Source organism: Lampris incognitus, chromosome 11 (genome assembly GCF_029633865.1).
Source record: "Lampris incognitus isolate fLamInc1 chromosome 11, fLamInc1.hap2, whole genome shotgun sequence".
NCBI lineage: Eukaryota > Metazoa > Chordata > Actinopteri > Lampriformes > Lampridae > Lampris > Lampris incognitus.
The window spans coordinates 40,415,860-40,441,111 of NC_079221.1; the positions used below are offsets into that span (position 1 = coordinate 40,415,860).

Sequence of the window (25,252 nt, forward strand, 5' to 3'; positions counted from 1 at the left end):
CACCCGATTGGCCTCCGTTGGTGTCGTTCAATCATCGGCAACAATGTGACCGAAGAGTGCTGGGGGAAAAAAAAACAAAAACAATCGCCGCGTGAGATTGTTGCGTGAGGTTGAGGTTGTGTTCCATGTTCTACCACCGTATTTACTCTCCCCTGCAAATATGTCACCTAACAAAATCAAAAGATTTTTTGTTTAAAGTCATACATAGGTAACACCCCGTCAATTCCATTATTTGTAAATGCATTCCTAACATAGAAGACAAATGCTCTTTTTGTAATTATGGTGGAAACTTTAGAACATGTTTTTATGCAATGTGTGTGTACACGTGACAATGTTTTGGGCAGATTTCCAGTTGGATCTTAAAACATTCTGACAAGGACATTTCACTCAAAAAACACGATTTGTTATTGATGTTCAACAATCTTAATTTCTCCAGCGATGAACAATATGTCATTCACTTGCTCATTATTTTAGCCAAATTCTATATTCATAAAACGAAATTTTTGAAGACGTCACCGTCTTACATAACATTTAAACAAACAGATTTAAGCGTAGATCGTCAAACTCTACTACATTTAAAAACATGTAATAAGAAATGAACCAAAACTATCAATGTACGCAAACTCTTCAGGATTATACCCGATTAAGTAAACCTCTTGCGTGGGTCTATATGATGTTTTTGACTGTTGTTGTTTTTTTATCTTGTTTTATTCTGTGTGTACATTTCTGGCGTGGAACTAGTTACGTTGGTCTTTCTGTTCTACTTTTTGTCAAATTGAAACGTTAAGAAAATATTTCTCAGCAAAAATAAATAAATAAAAAAATCTCCTTGTGAGCAGCCATCTTGCGTACGCTCACGCGAGAGAGCGAGAGAGAGAGAGAGAGAGAGAGAGAGCGAGCGAGACCGACCACAGATCGGAAATCACAGAAAGGATACACGACGAATCCCTATCCCTTTACCACGTCCAGGACTTACGCTCAAGGTTTTGTTTTTGTTTTGTTTTTTGTTTTGGTTCATCCCCGCACTTTTTCCCCAGCCCCGGTTCGTAACCATTGTTCCCGCTTGAAAAAGGCTTTGGAGGGGGGGTGGAATAGAATCCAACCGGACCAGCGTTAAGAGCGCTAGCTTCGGAGCTAGCGGGACTAGTCGGGCTGCCGTTGCCGTGATCAGGTCCGCGTCTGCGGCGTAGCCGGGGAACGTCACGCCGCGGGAATGACTAGCGCCGACGCGACGCCGAGACGCCGATTGTTGTTGTCGTTTTAGTCAAGTCAGCGGATAAAGACGGCTTGCTTTTTTTTTTTTGCTGTGTCCTCCAGAGTTGTTGTTGTTGTCGTAAATTCGGGTCCGACCGAAGAATTTGCACACAGTCGAGCTCCTTGAGGCAGGGGCCTAGTTTTGGAGACGCTGGTCGCTTCGGCGTCAACTTTCCTCCGCGGATAGACCCGCGCGCGTTCCAGCGAAAGTGTGGATGTGTTGTAATTGCGGAGAGGTCGGGGACCCTCGCCGCCGAGTTCCCGTTTCAACCACCAAAACCCCCCCCAGCGATTTTAGTTTTTTTTTTTTTAAAAAAAACGTCAATCCTGACTCGTTTGCCGCTCCGTGCTTCGGAGGTGCAATAAATCTATGCAAATTGGCGAGATGTTCTCGGTAGAGACGTCGGTGTCCTTTCGGACGAGGCTTTTTTGAGGAGGACTACCTGTCGGGTCCCCACACCCCCACCCCCCTACCCGCTGACCTCGACCGTCACACGCAATCAATTGCATAACGGATGGTGACATTGCTTACTTTATTAATGGTCGGCGTATACTGTTTCATTCCGTCTCCGGCGAGCCCATACTGAAAGCGCATAATGTTGCTTTAATGCGCTTCAGCGCAAGTTCCTGTAGCTTGTTTATTTAGGCCTTTTCTCGCCGACAGACGCTATATATATATTTTGCTTAACTGCTTCCTGGGATCTTTATCTGACAGGAATCTCACTTCTTTTCTTTTTTTTTCACAAGTTATTTTTACAGCTGATTGAATTGTGCCCCCCCCCCACACCATCTAGTTAGCACATTTTTCATGTCAAGGATTCCGGAGTGGATGTTTTCACGAACGCACACGCTCGTCCTGCTCGATGTTACAGGGGACGCAGCTTTCCCCATCGCTCCTCTGATAGACTCTCTACTATAAAAGGACGTTGTGACGGGACGCTAATCCCCGGGAGTCGCCGCTTCGGGATTTAATCGAGAGAAGAAGAAGAAGGAAAAAAAAGGATTTGTCATTGGATCGAAAATGGGATCAGCGACCAAACTGGCATTCAGCGTTTTCCTCATCTCTTGTTCCTCAGGTGGGTTTGTGTGTTGTTTTTTTTTGGGGGGGGGTACTTGGCCTGTACTCGCCTGTGAACTCACAAATTTGCAAAGGCATCAATTATTCAGCGAGGGAAATCCGTGCATCCAGCACAGTTAAGAGATGCAACTCAATCAAAACGCTTTGCCTATGAGAATGTCACGCTATCTCCATGTTAGCGGCGCCTCGCCTCTGGTCCTTTGACAAGTGCCTCATTGAAGAGCGATCCAATTCACCTCTTTTGAAAACTGAGCCGCTCTTTTCCCCTTAAGCCTCCGGAAGCCTCCACCATTGTGCCTGCCCTCGAGAAAAGCTAGATATACTCACCATATAAATTGGCGTTGTACGGCAGATGAGCCTGTCCTGCCAGCCTCGCCATGGCCCGTTATTCGGCGGGGTAATTGAGGGCCTTTATGTGGAGGATGGTAAACGTCTGCAGATGACTGAATGCAGGTAGTTCTATAATGCATACAATGCAGTGATTGGTGCATTTTGTGCTTTGCATACAAGGTCAAAACCGCTGCATATTTGATAAACCCACTTCCACATTGTAATCCTCTAGATTATGTGCTGATGCAAGAGCAACTGTCAAGGCCGAAGCAGGTCCATGGTCTAAAGGGATCAAAGAGCAAGTTGACAGTACAACCAAAACTCAAAAGACAATACATTAGATAAGTCCATGTCATAGCTAGTGAGAAAATCAGGGAAGCCTTCATCACGTGTGTATATGTGTGTGTGTGTGTGTGTGTGTGTGTGTGTGTGTGTGTGAGGGGGTGGGGTAATAAGGCAATACTCATCATTTTAAGACTTAAACCACCATTTATTTATGAGTCCATTGTTGATCATAAACGGGAGCCCAATGCACATTTGAAAATGGCACAACCCGATCCATTCTACTTGTGGACTAGATAGACCTGTGTAGAGAGATTGTAAGATTCTGCAACCCAGTGCTGAATGAACCTTGGCCATTACAGGGGTAGAGTCTGAACCAGTGTAGGCTAGATGAACGGTTGTGGCAAAGAGAACCTTTTTTAGAGTACTCTGTTTTTCGTGGGGATGTTTAACCCTGTTGCAAGTTTTCCATCCCAGCCTAAACCATTTAAGGTCATCTCCGTTGATTCAGAATCTACTGCATGTTGGTGTGGTATGTAAAATTAGTAGTTGGGCTGTCTCAATATTGAAAACCTTTTTTGTAATGGCAACTATAAGTGGAACGTTAAAGTTTGAGGGCATTTTGATAGGCAAGCCCCCCCATGAATGTTGTGCCATGAACACAGCAAATTGCTTCTGGTTGGAGGCAACAAACTCTCCCCCCTGCAATTATTTTGTCCATGGTTTGTTGACTGGTTGTTTTCTTGGCAGTCACACAATGACTTTTTAAGTGTATCTGTGTCTGTGTGTGTGTGTTACTGGATCCCGTTGGCACACGGACAGGCCTTCTTATCTAATAGTAAGCTGCATCATGAGGAAACATAGCCAATACCACCTCTCTTCATTGTTCCAACCCCTAGATATGGAAGCAAATAAGCTTAAATGTAAAGGAATTAAGGCCTATCATTTTTTCTTTTCATCTGAGTGGCAAAACCCCTGTGGCTCTTTGCCATTCACAGTATGCGCTAAGCTCTCCAAAGTAAGAATTACCCCAGCAGCATGCAAATGGCTTACATCCCTTGTGACCTTTCTTGTCCTTTTTCAAGATTGGATCCAGCCAAATGTAGACACAAAACAGATTGCACACAAGCACAGTTTTCTGTGCACAGAAAGTTGTCATCTTTGCTAATATTTTTGCTGTGAGGCTAGGAAAATACAACTTTGATAATATATTTTACCGTTTAATTTCTAAAATGAATGAAGTGGCTAGGGAAAGCAAGCCAACATTTCAACATGTCCATGGCATAACATGACAACAGTCATGCCATTGCTTTTTTTCACCTTTTACCTCAACCATCCCTGATTAGGATCATGTGTTATCAAGGAGGGTTCTGTGACATGAGGAATTCTGCTTAACTTGCGTCACCTGGAGATGTGGTCCTCCTGGTCTTTAAACGTCAGCTCGGATAGCTACTTTGTGCCTCATGATATTGTCCGCTGTTGTTCAAAAATGTCTGGAACAAAAAAAAGAAGTAGTTTTTGTCTTTTTTTTTTATCCCATGCAAAGACCATGTTGTGTTGTATTACTGTGTCCCTCATAATAGAGCAGAGTCTGGTAGAGCTGAGCTGGTCAAGCCAAGTACAGCTGGATGACCACATCCTGGTTTTCCATCATTCCCAGCAGGGGAGACCATTAGAGAGAGTCAGCACTACTATCACAAATCCCTTAAAGCAAAGATTTATCTATTTTGCTGTGGCAGAAGAGGGATAATGCACACTTAAGGGTCAAAATCTGTCTTTCTAAAATCACATTATTCATGCTGAAGGCTGCTCAGAGAACCCTCATGTATTTTGCTGAAACATTCTTAAGCATTCTTAAGGGCTGGGTTGCGTTCTATATGATGTGATGTCTTGATTGGTTGAAAAGCGTATGACCTTCTGTATCTGTCAGGCAACAAATGTGGTTGCTCTTAATCTTTGATGAAACATCAGCACGGCTGCAGCTGTAAAGTGGTCTGGCTATATTTTTGTTTTCATCCAGCATTTGGTAACTTTGTAAAGGAGAGTGCAGTATAAATACAGTCGTTGTTTGTGTTAGTTTGACTTGGTTCTTTTTTTGGTATAAGATGACGTTATACACGGTCTGACCTTTTACCATATTCTTGGTTTTGATTAGAATGATTAGGTTATGAGGGTAAAAAGGTTGTTTTGATGTGCAATTGTGAGTAAGTGGCTGTTTTTAAGCATTGGTAATATGTGTTTCGTAAAAAATGAGGCAAATTCTTGACTTTTTTTCCCCCAGTTTCTCCAGCAATAGTGGCCGACCTCTTGCTGTGGTCACTCATCTCTGTTGTACTAACTCTGAGAAAACAGAGACAGATCCCGCCGTCCCAGAAATGAGCCGAGCTAGCTACAACCTAGCCATGGAAATAGAACTGGTTGTTTTATTCTGTAGTGCCATGACCAGCTGGTTTTCCTCTACACAAAATCCAATTTCACTCGTTGGCTCCTTGCTGTTTCTCACATGTTAATTTTCTTCCCAAATTCTTTGACAAAAGACCACAATCCCACCCTTCGCCTATACCCTCTGAATTTCAATCAGTCTCTCTATGACTACAATTATCACATTACCCCTAGTGGCTCCTACAAGAGGCCCCCTCAGAAGAACACAATTAGAATGCATATTCGTTATTACTGAGTGTTCTTATGGTGAATTCAGGGATCAGTGATGCCCTTCATTATAATGTCGTAGGCAAGTATCCTGAACAGTGATGTTGTCTTTTTCGGTTGTTCAAGAGGCAAATCGCCCAGACAAGGCAGCCTTAGAAGGATCTTTTTTATTTTTGAGAAAGGTCAATGTTGAGCAGGATCTCCCTTTCCCATATATCTTCCCCGCTCTATTCCAGCATGCAGCCAAATTTAATCCTACCTGCCTCGACATGATTCATTAATGGCCTTGTGATGGATGTTTGACTGCCTCTCGATATCACATACCAGTACGCAGCCCTCGACCTGTGGTTGGTTTCCTGAGAGGCATTGTGCTCACTCTGTACTGAGGTGGTCTCCTTACCCACATCTATCCCAGACTGGGTAATGTTGAAAAGGGGCCGCTTGACCGACAGTAGACCTTCCCATCCTGTCAACAGTTCTGCCATCCCAGTTCTTAGCACGCTAACGAGTTGCCACAACAAATAGCCTTGCCTCGTGGTAGTTCTTACTGGCTTGTTTGTTTGCCCCCCCCCCCCCGATCATTATCAAGCGTTTTGAGAAAGTGCTCAAAACACAACTCACTCAATATAATCAGCTCCTGGAGAGTCAAATTGAATTTTGCAAAAGTATATTTTCCCATGACTGGTCTATTACACAGCATTTTCTCTTGTACCTTTTATTGCTATATAAATGCATTGCTCTTGATTTGGAGTGTTAGCGGGGCATTTTTCCTTATATTTTTCAGTGTAGAGGTGGATTTCAACAACCGATAGTGTTGCAGGCCAAACCACCATGATTGCATGAATTATTTATGTGAAGCAGTTGGAGCTGCACACTGTTAAAGGCAGTGTATTTGAAAATCACATGTGTGCCTCGTTTGTTTCCATCTGGGTTATCTTCTTATAGCTGTTGTTTGCCACATGTCAGATAACAGTGTTCATTTGTAGTTTGCACAGAGCTCGAGCCAAATGGTGGTATGGAATTTTTAGTGCTGACACAAGTTACAATCCCTCTATCATCTCAGCTGAGACCCAACATGCCGCAACAGTTGGATGCACCTGAAATTGCTCTAAAGCTCGAGCTTCCGAGTTCAACTCACAAGCGGCACATTTGATTGGAATAGTTGCTTCTGAATCGCTTAAGGGAAAGGGAACATTTAACTAACCACCATAATGGACCGCCAGCTAGCGGTGGACATAGAGCTACTACTGTATTTCAGTGTCAACTCCCAAGTGCTTGTAATTGGGTCAACATTTCCGAAGTGGGGTGTTCTCCATAACATCTGGCATCCACACGTCTTAGATTTGTGACCCCCTTTCCCTCCAGCAAAACTTTCATCAAGGTAGTTTGAGTAGAATGAGTAGTCAGCAATGAATGGAAAAGCACTGAGAAACCACAGTTTAAAATGAAGGAAATTGAATCAGACATGTCTGATAAGGCCTTTTTCTGTTATGTATATCCATCCCTTGATAAAGCTATCTTTCTTCCCACACACTACTTCATTCTCTTGACAGGTGTAATCCATCCACAGTTTGTCATCTCAGAAAGGGGTGTAGTGATGAAAACACTTGTTGAATTTGAATTTTGGTCTCTTGCCGACAGTCCAGTCGTGGCATTGTATACCACTGGTCAGACACAAAGAAGACAAGCCTGTTCATTCTTTAAAAGAGCTAAACACGGAGATGAAGTCAGAGCTCCTAATCCTCACTGGAATGTCCAGCAGACTCCTGGTCTCTGCTCCAATTATGTTGCTTTATCACCCCGGCCTCTCCCATCGCAACAGTGATCTTAAGGAGCAAAGCTAAGCTTTATTTTAAAAAAAAAAGCTTTCAAATGCATTTTTAAATGATACCGAGGTCTTTGGCCTGTCCTCACCGCAGGTTTAATTCAGAGCCCAGAGTCATGGAGTGATCTCTGGATGCAACTGTCTGATAACTGATACAAATGGTAAAATGGTAAATGGACTGCATTTATATAGCGCTTTTCTAGTCTACCGACCACTCAAAGCGCTTTAGTGTATGCCTCACATTCTCCCATTCACACACCAATTTATATACTGATGGCGGAGGCTGCCGTGCAAGGTGCCAGCCTGCTCATCGGGAGCAGTTAGGGGTTTAGTAGTGTCTTGCTCAAGGACAGTTTGACACACTTGCCACATGAGCCAGAGATCGACCAGCGACCTTCCGATTACTAGACGACCCGCTCTACCTCCTGAGCCATGCCGCCTCTACAAGACCAAGATTTGGGCTTACACATGATAATCAGAATCAGAAATCATCCCCGAGGGGAAATTGGTTAACCCACCGAGGTGCTCCTTTGCATATAGAGTAAGGGTACAGTTTAGTCTGGGTTTAACATAATAGGCGAAGCCTTTTATTGAACTGGTCGCCCAGTCTGCTTCACTTTACCCCTCTCAAATAGAAAGACATTTTATTTGTTCTTGTTCTACATTGACTTGCGTGTTCTCTTTTTCCAATAAACTCTGGTTTGGTCTAGGGAGAAAAAGGGGTTCACAGCTCTCACTCTCTCGAATGTCAGTATAGATTTGCATCAGCTCACAGCTTTTGAGCAGTCGCCCCCAGCGCTCACTGTGTGTTCATGATAACTCTCCCAAAACCACCTCCACAAACACTGATAAGAGATTACTTGATCCCATTCCCATCCCAGGGAATCGAATTTTTTTGACATGCAGGAGTCTGATGTAAGGTTGAGGTTTTACCTGGGTTTGTGTTTGTTTCAAGTGTTGTTTCCTCATGTCTTGGGGGATTCCCCATTCCAGCATGTGGTGTGGCATGCAGGAGAAAGTGTCATGCTCCCTTTTTGGCGTTTTTACAAAGTACTCCCCGCCCCTCACTTAATCCCTCCCTGCACTCGAGCACACAAGATAATCAGAGGAGTCTGCAACAGGCTTGATGAGCTGGCAAAGTGGGGGTTTAGACCCTAAGCTTTCTTAACTGTACTACAAGGAAAAGTCCACCATAATGTCCCTGGGTCAGCTTTGGACTGCTCCTTCCACATAATAAAACATCCTCAGATATGTTCGCTCCTGATTTGGGTAGCTAGATGAGTTGTGAAATCTGGGGAAAAAATGTTTTGAAATAGTTTCTTCCTGCTGAATGGGTGTAGCGATCGGCTCTGCTAAAGGGTTTTCATATAGATCACATACAATCGAACTCACCCCAGCAGTCAATAATTGACAGTGACTTTTAAACAGGGGGGCCCCTTTGTGATTTGTGTTAAGAGTCTGGGTCAATTTGTCTGATTCAGTTTACTGGCCCAGATCTGTATTCATGGCGTGGAGTCCCCAGCAGTTGATGTCCTCTCTCTCTCCAGCATCTTCCTCCTCTCATCTCCTAGTCGTGGCTGTGACAGTAATTCCGGCAGATTCCGTGTAATCCTGATAATGGCGACTTGTGTCTCCGGAACTAATCCCCAGGATTTATCCCCACCGAGGGGCAATTAGCAAATTAATTCCTCCCCAAAATTATTTTCTTCCAATACCAAAGCAGACTCCCAATTACCTTTTTTTCTTTTTAATACAAGACGTAATGTTTTTATTGTTAGAGATGTGTGCTTACATACAATGAATGAAAGTATTGAGTTCTAATGGACTGGATCCCTTAGCGATGCGTGACTCAATGTCATTGTAAATGAGGGTCACCCCTCAGTGATCTCTCGAGTATAAATAAAGGTTGAATGAATGAATGCTTACATATATCATAGAAATGTGTTGGATGTGTATGTTGGAAATTGAGATACAAACTAAGGTATGTTCTCGATGAATAGTCACCAGCGTTAATAAGCAATTGTCGATTAATCTTTAACAAATCAACTAAATATTGTGTTGGACAAATACGTGTTTTTCCTCATAGCTAAATTAAAATAGTTGAGAAATCAGCCCATTTTGGTAGCATAACGAAAATAAATAGATTAGACTTTATCTTTTTTTTTAATTGTGCTCTCGTCTGTGTCCTCCTAAGTGAATTAGTCAACCGAGTCCATTGACCTCAAAAAATGACTCTTAATTAGTAATGTAACATAATTATAAAATAATTGACATTTGTACTCACCATCTAACAGCTGAAAATAAATTCCCTTTTGGAATATAGAATGTCCCTCCATTGTATCTGGTAAATGCATAAACCCATTGATTTTATTTCAGAATATGTGTACATGGTCAGAGGTGAGTCATGTGCACAGCCTATTTACAGAAAGACAAACTGCTGAAAACATCCACTCCGATGGGATCGATGTCCTTGTACTAGCAACACGGCACCTTTGCCAGCCCCGAGCCATGTGCGGCATGGTCTTTTCTCGTGAAATGTTCCCACGCTGGGCTGTTTTGCTGACTTCATAACTGAGTGCATCTCCAATGTAACATGAACATTATCTCCTCAATAATTACATTGTGGACACGGCTTGTGCAGAATTTTTACATTTTTTTAAAGTTAAGATGAGACCACGAGTTCTATTTACAGTTTTGTGAAATTGCGAACAAGCCTTTTAAATACTGAGATCATTTTTCAGCACTCTTCATACAACTCTCTGTACCAACTTGCATCTTGGCACAACGGTCACTTTCATTCCCACAATACACCACAACAGCACCAACACTGCAAACATGACTCAAAAGCAAGTAATTCGGGGCGCCCGGTGGCTCACCCGGTAGAGCTCGTACCACATAAGGCCTGAGTCCTTACCACAGCGGCCTGGGTTCGAAACCATCCCAGGCCCTTTGTTGCATGTCGTCCCCTCTCTCCCTTACCTTTCCTATCTCTCTCTGCTGTCACTATCTAATAAAGGCAGAAAATGCAAAAAAAAAAAAATCATCTTAAAAAAACAAAAACAAATAATTCTACCAAAATATCAGCATCAGTTTTCCCCCACCAAGATCACTTGTTCGTGCATATGTGACCTAAAATAACCCACTAAGAATGGGTAGCATTACAGTGGATGCATAATTTCATATCAGTCTGTGAAGCAGTAAAAATATTTTTTTGTCTTTTATTGATGATAGCATAGATTTTTTTCCGACAAACTTTCCATCCCAAGACCGAATGGCACATCTGTAATGTATAGAATATACCAAAGTTTATGCAAGAAGTCATAGAAATGTTATATATAGCTGTAAAGAGTGACAGAACAACTTCCCGTACTCCAATACAGCAAAATTGATGTAGTTTACAGTAAAAACCATACTTGAGAAAAATACTGCAAGTCATAGGCACAGTAATGCTGGTTTTAGTCTACCTTCTCCTCTTCTTCATCACCCATCCATTTGTCTATCTCTTTCACCCACTCCTATTTCTCTGGTCTACATAGTGCTGTTGTGCTAACTTCGGAATGGTTTTGAAATAGTGAATTCAGAATTGAATATTGCTTGTTAGCAATTGTAGAAATATAAATTGTTTATTCTGACTCGGTCGATCGATCAAATTAACTGCAATTAATCAGTCTTCAATTAATCTGCAGCAACTCGAGCTGAAAAGAGGTATTTTGCTTCTCTTGTGAAGTGTTGTATGCACAGTTTCATGAGCTCCAAACAAGCCATTAAACACCATCCATAGGCAACATTTTACTCAATCTACGTTTTACCTGTTAAAATATAGTAATGGCCCAACTGCATTTAAGAAAAGGTCACGTACCAACTTTTCTTGTTCTGATATAATAACTAAAACCAAATGCAGTTAGTTCAGATGATTTGAAATCTGATAATAGAAGTAATATTGGTGGAATTGGTTGGCAGAATCAGCAGTATGAGTATGGAGTAAATGTATAGACTGTATGAACCACAATAGCTGCTAATCTCAAATATGTAGGGCTGACTCAGAATAATAGCTTGGGATGAACCTCACCTCTTAGCTTTGTGAGATTGCTGCTTAGATAACAAGTAACCTTTCTCAGAAATACGGTTCAAAAAGACTGCATCCAGAATTATTAGGGAATCTGTGTGACAGAATTTGGAAGGGCTCTGGCCAACCTCATTTGGCTCAGTGGAACTATTCAGACCACTGAACGCTCTCAAAATGTGATAAAACTTCAAAAACAAGGGAGGTCGGCGTGTTTTCCCGTCCAGTTTGTTTGGCACTCGAGCAAGTATTGTTTGTTAATGATGTCCAACCTTCAACCCCCAGCCCCCACCACCACCAACCATCTCCTCACTCAACCTGAATGACCAGTTTCCGCATCCCTGGCCTACGACTCCCGGCATTCCAGTGTTTCTCTTGGGCTTTTTACACAGCCTTTTCAAGGCAGGAACGTTGCACCATTAAGCCGCTTCACTGTTCTGTGTAAAAGAACACGTACATGAGCATGGAATGGGGGGGGGTCATTGTTGTTCCAGCGTTAAGCTGGCAGCGGAGGTAGGCACAAAGCCGAATCGGCACCCATGTAAAAGCGGCAGCGGGCAGGACGGGGCAACTGATACTGTTGTGTTACATATTGTGATGTCTCTGCTTCCGGAACGCCGGCATGCTATGTAAAATCACACGCCGGGCCACCTTTATGCCACCTTTATGTGGTTCAGTGCAAAAAAAAAAAAAAAAAACCAAAAAAAACAAGGCCGGCATAAAGACAAGTCTTCATTATGCCATTATTGCGGGATCTCTGTGTAAAAACGCTCATTGGCATTTTGAGTCGTTCATAATTTAGATGTCAGTGTGTCCCTGCTCCTTGCCTGTTGTCATTTACAAATAGAATAAGGAGAGGCCTTGTCTTTCCCGTTTGCTGCCTATTGCCTGTTGGCATCAGCTAGGTGGCTCAGAAGGTGTTCTTACTCTCTCCCATGTGTACTCTCAGATAATACTTTTCTCAAACTTGAATGAGCCTCAGATGAACCACATCACCTCTTCCAGGCCACAAGGATTAAAAAGGGTATTTGGAGTAACCACCGGGTGCAGTTGTTTGTTTCATTCTCAGACGTGCAGTTCAGGACTGCAAACCGAAGTTGGGCGGTTTGTAAGGCTTAACCAAACAAACCCAGAGGTTCCTGAAGGCTTAGCTAGGCTACAGCCTTCATGAACTTCTTCGTTCAAGTTCCCGAAGCCAAATGCCATACCCTCAGTTTTGTTTTGTTTTTTTTCAGCTGATGAAGATTCCTCTTCTGTGACAGAAGGGAAGCGAAGTTGATTAGAGACGATTTCATTTTTATAACAAATAAAATTAATGCAGTTCAAACATTAGCAAATGTAAACAGTCTGCAGAACTCTTCAATTATTCTTTATTCTATTGTTCTCAATGATCTCATTATCATCTATTTCAACCTACAACAGCTATATGTAGCACGTTATTCACGTCTTCTTATACAGTGTTTCAAGGTAACCCACCAAACGTAATGGCAAACCATGAAGTAAGGGTTGTAGTCTTCAAATTCACAGATTATCCACCATTTTCCAACATCACTGGTGGAAACTTTTCAATACGAGTTTGGTGGCATTTCAGAGACACACAGAAGACAACTCGTGTATTATGGTTTCTAATGGAATATTATCCCTACCACACACACAGACACACACACACACACACACACACACAAGAGAGAAAGAGGGAGAGAGAAACTGTTGAAACTCATGATTCTGTCCCTTTACAAGGTTTTTATAAAAAATTATACCCCAATAGTTTTTGCAGTATTTCAAAAGATTAGAGTAACTAAACTACTCATCGTAGGGTTTTTGTTTATTTTCAAAAAAATTTTTTTTTACTAAAGTACTAAATGAAATATATTGTTGGGGTGGGTCGGGGCTCAAAATGTAATTTTTTTTTTTTAAGTTTAAAATTGTTTTGGAAAGAGATTCAGAAAAAGCCAATGATTTCAAGATTATGAAAAATATACATTCAATCAGGTGTGTCCAAACCTTTGACTAGTACTGTATGTGCTGGAGAACATTGGCAAATCAGGGGACATCCAGGTAGCGTAGCGGTCTATTCCGTTGCCTACCAACATGGGGATTGCCGGTTCGAATCTCCGTGTTACCTCTGGCTTGGTCGGGCATCCCTACAGACACAATTGGCTGTGTCTGCGGGTAGGAAGCTGGGTGTGGGTATGTGTCCTGGTCGCTGCACTAGCGCCGCCTCTGGTCAGTCGGGGCACCTGTTCAAGGTGCTACATCCCCCTGGTGAAACTCCTCACTGTCAGGTGAAAAGAAGCGGCTGGCAACTCTGCATGTATCGGAGGAGACGTGGTAGTCTGCAGCCCTCCCTGGGTCGGCAGAGAGGGTGGAGCAGCGACCGGGAGGGCTCGGAAGAGTGGAGCGATTGTCCAAGTACAGTTGGAGAGAAAGAGGAGGGAAAAAAAACATTGGCAAATCAGCAATGAATGCGCCTCATGTTCTTTAAGTGGCTTGTTCTCTGAATGCCAGTTATCAAGAACCTCACCCACCCCAGATCATTGTTCAGCATAGGACTGCCCCCTGAAAGTCGATGAGTTGAATCATCCATCAGTGACCTGAAATTCTTCAGATTGAGCCATCTTTTTTTTTTGTCAGTCAGTGTGCATTACATTATGCTTTTGTATTCTAGCAGAGCAAGCGTGCTTGCTTAAAAAAAAATTACGTGACATGCAGTCGAGAGAGAAGCTGAAATCTGAGGCGGAGTTGTTGGTAAACTAGGCTATCTATTACCATGTCTCAGAAGAAGTCTGAAGTATGGCGGCACTTCGAACTTTTGAAGGACAGAACTAACAAAGTTAAACGCAAACTCTGTAAGCAAGAGTTCGCTTATCATTCAGCATCATCAAACATGGAAAACCACATGAAATGGGTAAGTTGCATAGGAGCTAGGCGGCCATTCTGCAGTTATCTGGGCAGATTTACGATGTGTGTAATGCAGGCAATAAGTCTATATACACCGATCAGCCAAAGCATTAAAACTACCTGCCTTATATTGTGTAGGTCCCCCTCGTGCCACCAAAACATCTCTGACCTATTGAGGCATGGACTTCACAAGAGCTCTGAAGGTGTCCTCTGGTATTTGGCACCAATATGTTAACAGCAGATCCTTTAAGTCCTGTTGCGAGGTGGGGCCTCCAACTCTTTGTCATGTTCCTCAAATCATTCCAGAACTCTTTTTGCATTGTGGCAGGGCGCATTATCCTGATGAAAGAGGCCACTGCCATCAGGGAATACCGTTGCCATGAAAGGGTGTACTTGGTCTGCAACAGTGTTTAAGTAGGTGGCACGTGTCAAGGTAACATCCATATGAATGCCAGGACTCAAGGTTTCCCAGCAGAACATTGCCTGCCCTCCCCTGGCTTGCTTTCTTCCCATATCGCATCCTGGTGCTCTCTCTTCCCCAGGTAAATGACACATATGCACCTGGCCATCTACATGATGTAAAAGAAAACATGATTCATCAGACCAGGCCACCTTCTTCCATTGTTCCCGTGGTCCAGTTCTGACACTCTTATGGTCATTGTGGGCCTTTTCCGAGGTGGACGGGGGTCATCATGTACACGCTGACCGGTGTGCGGCTACGCAGCCCCGTACACAGCAAGTTGCGATGCACTGTGTGTTCTGACACTTGTCTATCATAGCCAGCGTCAACTTTTTCAGGAATTTGCGTGACTGTAGCTCTTCTGTGGGATTGGACCAGATGGGCTAGCTTTCGCTCCCCACACACATCAGTGAGCCTTGGACACCCGTGACCCGGTCGCCGGTTCAGCGGTTGTCCTTTCTTGGACCATTTTTGGTAGGTACTGACCACTGCATACCAGGAACACCCCACAAGACATGTCGTTTCGGAGATGCTCTGACCCCGTCGTCTAGCCTTCACAGTTGGGCCCTTGTCAAAGTCACTCAGATCCTTACGCTTGTCTATTTTTCCTGCTTCCAACACATCAACTTCAAGAACTGACTGTTGACTTGCTGCCTAATATATCCCACCCCTTATCAGGGGCCATTGTAACGAGATAATCACTGTTATTCACTTACCTGTCAGTGGTTTTAATGCTTTGGTTGATAGGTGTATGTTATGCATATCCCTGCTCGGCCCATCCCTCATACGGTAGTGAGGATGACCACAACTCGTCTACTTCAACCCAGAAAACTCTAGATTTGAGGCCCCCGCTCCCGGAGACACGGAAACGAGTGATTACCAACGGTGTCGCAGATTTCAATCTTGAATAATTTCATTAGTTAATTTATTCTTGTTTAGATTTATTTATTAGCTTTTATGTTGAAAGGGAAATAAAGATGTAGGTGTATCCTGTTGAAGAAGAGATGTCAGTTATTTCATAGCAGGCAACATTTACACGTTTTTAATGTTTGTTTGTTTTTTGTTTTTGTTTTTGCAGCTTTTTTCCCCTCTTTTTCTCCCCAATTGTACTTGGCCAATTACCCTATCGTCTGCGCCATCCCAATCTCTGCTCCACCCTCTCTACTGATCGGGGGAGGGCTGCAGGCTACCACATGCCGCCTCCGATACATGTGGAGTCGCCAGCCGCTTCTTTTCACCTGACAGTGAGGAGTTTCACCAGAGGGATGTAACGCAAGGGAGGATCACACTATTCCCCCCTGAACAGGTGCCCTGACCGACCAGAGGGGGCACTAGTTCAGCGACCAGGACACATACACACATCTGGCTTCCAACCTGCAGACACCGCCAATTGTGTCTGTAGGGATGCCCGACCAAGCCGGAGGTAACACGGGGATTTGAACTGGCGATCCCCGTGTTGGTAGGCAATGGAATAGACCGCTACACTCCCTAGACGCCCCTTGTTTTTAATGTTTGAAGTGAAATAAAAACTTAAGGCTATAAGAGCTTGATTTAACCAGAAATATATGTGTGCTGCCTCTGTCATTATTGTGACAAATCTAAATGGTAGCCTGACATTTTGACAGCAATTCAGTTAGGCTGCAGTTCAAATCTTGCATCATATGCAGCTGTCTTTTATTAATTCTTTTTCTAAATGCTCAAAAATATGTCCCCATGATTCTGTTGTATTTGACAATATTAATGTGGTCGAAATCATCACTGAAACTCATGTCAATGGATTTTTTTGATTGCCAGATATTCTATATGGGGGAAAAAAAGGAGCAAATAGTCGAATCTTAGTACTGAACAGCAAAGTCTGATTCAAATCAAAAGATTGTGATTCAGGTACAGCCCTAGTTCAGCGGTCCCGTTCGAAACGCCCTCGTCTCTTCAGGGCTTTGAGACGTACCGTAGCCTGTGCGCCCATGGTAAAACCTAGCCAACACATAGGCGTGTGGGTCAGGGCTCCCTGCCTTGGCAGTCCCTCCGTTTATGAGCACAAGGGCCTCTGCTGTTGTCAAAGCACACACGCCTCATCATTTGACTGAATGAGCCTGTCTTTGGCGGTCAGAGGGACCACTTGAGGTTTTGTCAGGGTTAACCACAAAATCAGCTCATATTGTTGATGTTTCTTCAAACTCCATGGTTCCTGCAGGCATGGTTTTGTACTCAGTATTTAAAGTCCTCTCCTTGTGTTCAGATAAGATTAGGTAGATCCTGAAGATGAGCCTATGATTAAAAATAAATTATTTTGTGTCTGTTGTTAAAGATGATAGCCTACTTCAGTATGGAGTCTCTTAACTGTTCATGTGTCTTACAGTCTGAATATCTCAGGTTGATGATGAGGCTTTAATTCTTTGAACCGTGATGCCAGCTGGGCTGTAGCTATTGCGCGTTGTGGACTCTTAGCTGTTCTGCTTACCAATACCTGATGCTATGCAGTGTTTTTCTTAATATTGAAAGAAACATCATTTACAGAGTTCATCATGCATGCTGTTCACTGGTGTTCCATGTTAAAATCTGTTTACTGTGTTTCAGAATAATACTGCCCAGAGATGGAGATAGAAAATAGGTTACATTGTCTTGCTATCTCATTTGTTTGGGGACCAAACTGAACCAAATAAATGTGCTGCAGCATGGCACAGGAAGTGACCCGCCATGCTTTGTCCCTGTTGTGTTTATGCTGAATCCCAAGATTCAGCAGTCTGAATGGGGATGCTATCCCATTACCCTCCCGCCTGGCCCTATCAGATCCATGAGCCGATAAATCAAAGCACAACCAGTCGGTTTTTGTCACAAGGGGATTTAATGTGGACCAGGAAAGTATCTTTAAAAAAAACAAACACACCAGACATGATTTTGACATTTCAAGAACCTTCATATGTGAGGCCACATAAGTAAATCACGAGAGCTCAAAGAGGTCCTAAAAGCTCTCCACTGGGCTTCAGAATCTGTATATTACTCAGCGTAGCATTATTAGCTTGTAATCAAATTTGTAAGTGAAACAGATCCAGTATTAAAATTAAGATGTACAGTAAAGTGGTATATGAGTTATTGTATCAGAGCTGAGGAACAGACTGCACTCGCCTAGGCGGTGCAGTGTGAAGTGACTTCCTCTCCAGAGGCACTCATCAGCTGTGGTTTAATTACAGGGCCACGGTAAGGCCCACCACCAAGGTCTGATGACAGATGTCTCTGTTAGTGATCACTATAGGTGCCCTGCAGCGTCACAGTTGTGCTTCTTAACTCCATTCTGGCAGGAGTAGCAAAACACCTCTGCACTTGACCAGAGCAAAGCGCCCCTGTGTGAGAGCTGCATATAAGAGCGTCTGTTAAGTGCTACATTCATGCCTACAGCTGAGTTGGGGGGGGGGGGGTTTGTTCATCTCATTTTGTTAAATTCTTTGAATCCAAATATTGAAACGTGTAGCCCATGTTTCAGACATCTTTAAAACTAGCACGGATGATCCCTTTTTATCAAGGACTCAAATGTGGATTGGTGCCAGTAGAAGTAGATGGTTATGTCACATGTCGTGTGAAGCTTTGACATTTGGTAAATCTCATCAAAGTACAACGTAATAAGATCAGTTTCCTTTTAAGCTACGTTTCATGATGCCACGAATCTCAGATATTCCTATGTTTAGAAACTGCTTGTTCAATCTGAGGTGCAAAACCTTTCGTCCATTATTTGCAAAAATGAGTCAACAGCTTACTGATGTTGCATGACTGTCTATTAATTTAACGTTGAGATTGAAATAGGGTGCCGCCTCTAGTGTGAAATGCTCACGCAGTAGCCTTCAACTTTAGATGGCTATGCTAAGAATATACATCAAGCCATAAACATCATTGACAATGCTGTTCTAGTCAAAAGACATTTCTGTTTTATCTGAAGTTCAAAGTACTGGAGTGCAAACTATTAGTTTAAAAGTTTGCATTCCAGTGTGTAAAACTTGCATTGCTTATTTGGTTTACAGAAACATGCAAATGTACACGTACACTGTCAATTTGTGGCTTGTATTTTACTTTGCCTTGCAAGTTCAGTGCACTGCAGCTGTCATGCATTTTTGGATTGATTAAAACTTGCACATTCAACTAAGGCTGTGTGATATGACCAAAATCCCATATCATGATATAGGTCATTTATATCACCATAACGATACATATCACGATATAGGTCATTCATAGCACCATAATGATACAAATCATGATATAGGTCATTCATATCATCATAACGATACATATCATGATATAGGTCATTCATATCACCATAATGATACATATCATGATATAGGTCATTCATATCACCATAATGATACATATAATGATATACGTCCTTCATATCACCATAATGATACATATCACGATATAGCACATTGTCTGTAAATTCAGTGAATATATAGTTTATATAAAAAAAACACACGGAAATGCCTATTTCTTATTGCATTTTGAATTATATACTCGACAAATAAAAGGTACTTACTCATATTTGATTATTTTTCTCCTTTTATTTAGAACCTTTGCGCAAATTTTCAATTAAGCATGTAACAAAATATAAAATACCCATCCATCCATTATCTGAACCGCTTATCTTGCTGTCGGTCGCGGGGATGCTGGAGCCCATTTAATGTATAAAATATAAAAAGGTAAATAGAAAACACTTTTCAACTATAGTTGCATAGGTGGTAAAAGAGGCTAGTGGCATTTGAGTCTGTTGTGGGGACCGGCGTGCGGCGTATTTTGCAAAGCGCGGTTTTCTGGTCCGTGTCTTTTTCTGGTCCATACCCAAACCACGTCCATATGATAGAAGTAGCCCCTCTTTTAGGTGCAAGCCCCTCGTTTAGTTCTGGCTGGTCGGAGTCCTTGTGTTCGGAATTACCCCGTTCTGCGTTATGTTCACTGTCCCTCCATGTTTGTTTGTATTGCCTTCATGCAAATTTCCTGCCTGCGTCCGTGCTGTGCAAAGAGTGGAAAGGGTCGTCCAAATGACGAAAAATATTGCCGTAAAGAGTGTGATTTGCAACACAACGACGAATGACAGAGGTTAATACGAAACAATAGACGTTTTCTATCGTCACACAATATATAGCATCATATCGCACAGCCCTATATTGAACACGCATTCAAAGGCTCCTTGACTTTTTTTTTCTTGTGAAATAAAATTGTTTTTAGGCTTATATATATATATATATATATACCCGTAAACTAACTGAGTCTGAGCAGATGTCAGGCTGTAGTGTAAGAATCAATACTCTATGAAATTCAGCCATAATCAGTTCATAGATCGGTACATTGATAGGATTTCAGTATCAAAATCAAATTTTACTTATTGCCGTTTCCCTACCATGTTTCTGATCAAACCCTACCAGATGAGATAGAAATCAGAACAAAACAATACGGTGGTGTTTGGCCAATTATTCAATTCACTTATTATTTTTGTCAGGTTCAGGTTACAAAAATAAATGCCTTCGTATTGCTGAAAATCATTGGTAATTCATTATTGGCTAGTTAGAAATGTTGGGCTTTGTTAGATTTGTGTGTCACAACACATCCTGGCCTGACTTTTTCATCTTGAGCCAGTGATTGCATGAAAGGCAGGGTTGGCAGGAGGCCGCATCACACCATTGTCACATTGAAGGCCATTGCTATGACAACAGTTAATGGGAAACTTTGTTTGTAGCAAACTACAAAGCCGTCACATGAGGCTTCCGTTCAAATGATTACTGGCATGCTTAACTTTCCACGCTGTACAATCCCATTTGTAATGCTTGATCACTGGATGAGGCGTGTTGTCAAAGAAAACCCGAGTAGCAGTCTCTCCGAAGTGAATTGCCACCACACTGCCTTAGGGGCACTCTGGAGCTGGCATGCAGCAGATCAAACAATCGTGGGTCCTCACAGTAGAGGCCACGTTTCTGGTTTTGTCTGATTTATCTCCTATTATGTTAACATGACTGAACTAAACAGCTTTCCATTTCCCTCCATGCCATTCAGGCGCCATCTTGGGCCGCTCAGAGACACAAGAGTGCGTCCTCTACAACTACAACCCCTTGGGGTCAGAGAACCGGGGAAACCGCAGCACCATCGAGATGTGTACGGGGGATAAGGACAAGAGGCTCCACTGCTTCGCCACCTGGAGGAATGTGTCGGGCACGGTGGAGGTCGTCAAGCAAGGCTGTTGGCTGGATGACGTCAACTGTTATGACAGGTATCCTATCCAGTTACGCACTATGTTGTAAACCCCAGCAGTATATTTTAGCATCTGACCAATTAATTAGCTCTAGCCTGGATAATCTGTACCGTACCATTGCAGACAGGTAATTCTGATGGTGTAGCTGTATATGTAAAATTGAATAAATATTTTATTTACTCAGTTTTGTGATGTAAAGAACCTAAATCACAGGTCCTCTCTAGTCCTGGAGATTCGGATTTGTTTAAAACATGGAAACATAATTAAAGGAAATAGCCCAAGGTGTTGCATAGCAGAAAGCGTAAAATGGCTTAAGTCCTGCCTAACAGGTTTGTCAACAATCACATTTTCAGTGACAGGTTACTATGATTTACTATTCAAATGTCAGCAGCACAAAGGCCTACAGTAAAAAGCAAGGTGCCAAAACTTTGCGGTTATATTTTAGCTGAGAGATTCCTGGATTCTGAGTGTGATGATGGTGTGATAGTTTGCACAAAAGCACATTGTATGCATTCTGTGACACAGTGCATATAGTTTACCATAGTCCCATCACTCATCAATCAATCAATCAAACACATAGGTGTCGAACTAATTCTTCTTTTTTCTGCTTATTTGTGCAATTCTTTGAGCATCAGGTGTGTGTTGAATAGTAGGGATTGCTGTTGAAAGTCTAAAAAAAATCTCTTGCTATGGCTTTCAAACAAGCATAGCTTATTCTATCTGCCAAAGAAAAGCCTGTTTAATCTGTGGTAACATTTTGAGAGGTGCTGACCAGAATACAATCTCTTGATTAGAGCTACCTGAGTATCAGCAAAATATTCAGACACATCTGTTAACATTCAAGTAAGTTGCTGCCAGCACCATATTAAAATACCTTTCACAAAAATTAAACCATTGGGCGCACATCCACCCAAACCTGACAGTATTAGGTTGAGACCACCTTGGAGTCAGAGGCAAGATGGCCTCTATGATCACTGAGGTTGTCCCCAGGTTCGATCCTTCATGTGGTGAAGCCTTTCAAGGATGCTTGAGCAGTAGGCTTTGCCTCTTATCAGCTCCACACACAGTCTTTTGACTAGATGACCTTGCTCCTCAATAAGAAATAGAAATGCATCCCATTTCCATCAAAAAAGTCCCAATCATGCTTTAATCAGCAACCATTTTGTTCTTTTCAACATCTGCAGTTGTATGTGTGGGTGTTGCAATTTGATGCAATATTTAAGTGTTGCATGTCAATGTCAAGGTTGTACATACACTACATGGCCAAAAGTATGTGGACACCCAAACATCACACCCATATATGCATGTTGAACATCTCATTCCAAAGTCAAGTCAAGTTTATTTGTATAGCCCAAAATCACAAGGTAGTCCTGAAGGGCTTTAAAACCATGGGTATTAATATGGAGTTGGTCCCCCTTTTGCTGCTATAACATCCTCCACTCTTCTGGGAAGGCTTTGCACTAGATTTTGGAACATGGCTGTGGGGAATCACTCTTATTCAGCCACAAGAGCATTAGTGAGGTTGGGCAATGATGTTTGACAAGAAGGCCTGGCTTGCAGTTTGTGTTCCAATTCACATAACAATGCAAAGGGATCAGGGAAGGGCCTTCCCCGAACTGTTGCCACAAAGTTGGAAGCGCACCATTCTCTAGAACAGGGATGGGCAACATGATCCAGAAAGGGCCAGTGTGGGTGCAGGTCTTTGTTCCAACCAAGCAGTTACACACCTGAGTCTATTAGTCAACCAATAGTCTTTGCCAAGGACCTTGATTTGTAGCCTCAGGTCTGTAACTGCTTGGTTGGAACAAAAACCTGCACGCACACCAGCCCTTTCTGGATCATGTTGCCCATCCCTGCTCTAGAATGTAATTGTATGCTGTACTATTACTATTTCCCATCACTGGAACTAAGGGGCTGAGCCCAAACCATGTAAGACAGCCCCACAACCTTACTCGTCCCTTGCCAAACTTTACCATTGGCACTTCGCATTCAGGCAGGTAGTGTTCTCCTGGCATCCTCCAAACCCAGATTGGTCCATCAGACTGCACGATGGTGAAGTGTGAGTCATCATGCCAGAGAACATGTTTCCAGAGTCCAATGTCAGTGTGTTTTACACCACTCCAGCCGATGCATGGCATTGCACACCTTAGGCTTGTGTGCAGCTGCTCAGCCATGGAAACCCATTTCATGAAGGTCCAGACAAACAGTTCTTGTGTCCAGAGGCAGTTTGGAAGTCGGTAGTGAGTGCTGCAACCGATGACCGACGATTTTTACACCTCAGCGGTCCCGTTCTGTGGTCTTGTGTGGCCTACCGCTTCACAGCTGAGCTGTTGCTCCTCCCATACGTTTCCACTTCACAATAACAGACTTATAGTTGACCGGGGCAGCTCTAGCAGGGCAGAAATTTGACCAACTGACACATTGGAAAGGTGGTATCCTATGACAGTGCCACGCTGAAAGTCACTGAGCTCTTCAGTATGACTCATTCTACTGCCAATGTCTATGGAGATTACATGGCTGAATGCTGGATTTTATGCATCTGGCAGCAGTAATGAAATAGCCAAATACATTCATTAGAAGGAGTGTCCACATACTTTTTGCCATATATTGTACGTAGCAAGAATGTCTTCTCTTGACTGAATGGCCATTGTCATCAATTTTATTTATTTCTAAAATCGTCTGATGGCTGAAAACCATTTACAGCCCGTTTTATATTCTTTACTAATGTTTCCATGAGAATATGTGCAATTGAACATTTGAAGTAGTTCTGTCCTTCCCCTGTTGGGTCAGTGCCTTGAGAGAGATGTTTATCAGTTAGTGACTCATTAACTCATACAGCATTAGGAGCCCACAATTTTTGTAGAAATGGTTCATGCCATAGTAAAAGCAGTTCAATCTGCATAACAATGCATAACAAATGGCAACTGATTCTCACCAAATGTCTTGTTTGGATGTACGTCGTGGACGTATAAGCCACAGGCAAGCTCACTCTAAAATGTTATGTTAGTGTTGTCCTTAGCTTCTACTAGTTTGTACTCGGTTAAGGACAGCCTGCATGAAGGCTCAATCTAGTGTAACCCCCTGCCTTTTAATACTCATTTATCCAACCTCCAGCCCCCATGTTTTAACTGCAGGCCAGCCAACAGTCGGTGTGGGTGGAAGGTCTGCTGGAGTCACACTGTCGGTTAATGTATAAGTTAAAGCACAGCAGGAGGTGAAACTGATAGTGGGGGGGGGGGGAAGGTGTAGGAACATAACCCATTTCCAGCACTGAAGTAACTTTTACCCCCATCCTCATTTGGGATTAAAGAAGAAACGCCTAAAGACTGGTATCTTTTTTTTGGGGGGGGGGTGTTTCCCTTTTTTCTCCCCAATTGTATCCACCCACTTACCTTACTCTTCTGAGCCGTCCCGGTCTCTGCTCCACCCTCTCTGCCGATCCGGAGAGGGCTGCAGGCTACCACATGTCTCCTCCGATACATGTGGAGTCGCCAGCCGTTTCTTTTCACCTGACAGTGAGGAGTTTCACCAGGGGGACATAGTGCATGGGAGGATCGTGCTATTCCCCCCAGTCCCCCCCCGAACAGGCGCCCCGACCGACCAGAGGAGGCACTAGTGCAGCGACCAGGACACATACCCACGTCTGGTGTTCCACCCACAGACATGGCCAATTGTATCTGTAGGGACGCCTGACCAAGCTGGTGGTAACAAGGGGATTCGAACTGAAGATCCCTGTGTTGGTAGGCAACAGAATAGACCACTACGCCACCCGGATGCCCCCAGTAATTAATCTTAGTTGAAAAACTGTTGAGAACTTGAAATCTGAAGAAAAGAGAAATTATCTTTCTCCTCCGATGAAAGCATTTTCTGTTATATATGTTAAAGTGTCTTTATCTCGAGCAATCATGCAGATAAAAAGACAGAATAGAAGTTTTTCGTGTCATGTGAAATGTGTCAAGTGCTCGTGAGCAGTGTGGACTGTTGCCAACAGTAGACATAGTGTAACAAGACTCTCAACTTGTTCAAACACCATCTAAAATGTTATAAACAGTCACGCTTAGTCTTATGGGATTTGAACATTGGTTTTGCTCGGCAGACAGCTGATTGGTTTTAAAACGGGGACTTTTGCATGTTGTAAAATGGCCTGCAAATCAATATGGAAGTTGTAATGAAATGGCTTGCCT

General features: G+C 42.9%; 1 protein-coding gene across 1 annotated transcript in view; it reads left to right on the plus strand.

Moving 5' to 3' along the window:
- Positions 1-1,048: 1,048 nt before the first annotated feature.
- Positions 1,049-25,252, plus strand: part of acvr2aa (activin A receptor type 2Aa) — a 50,837-nt gene continuing 26,633 nt past the window's right edge. The window contains exons 1-2 of the mRNA XM_056289158.1: positions 1,049-2,330; positions 20,873-21,086. Of these exons, the coding sequence (XP_056145133.1) occupies positions 2,276-2,330; positions 20,873-21,086 (269 nt within the window). The 5' untranslated portion in view covers positions 1,049-2,275. The remainder of the gene's footprint in view (positions 2,331-20,872; positions 21,087-25,252) is intronic.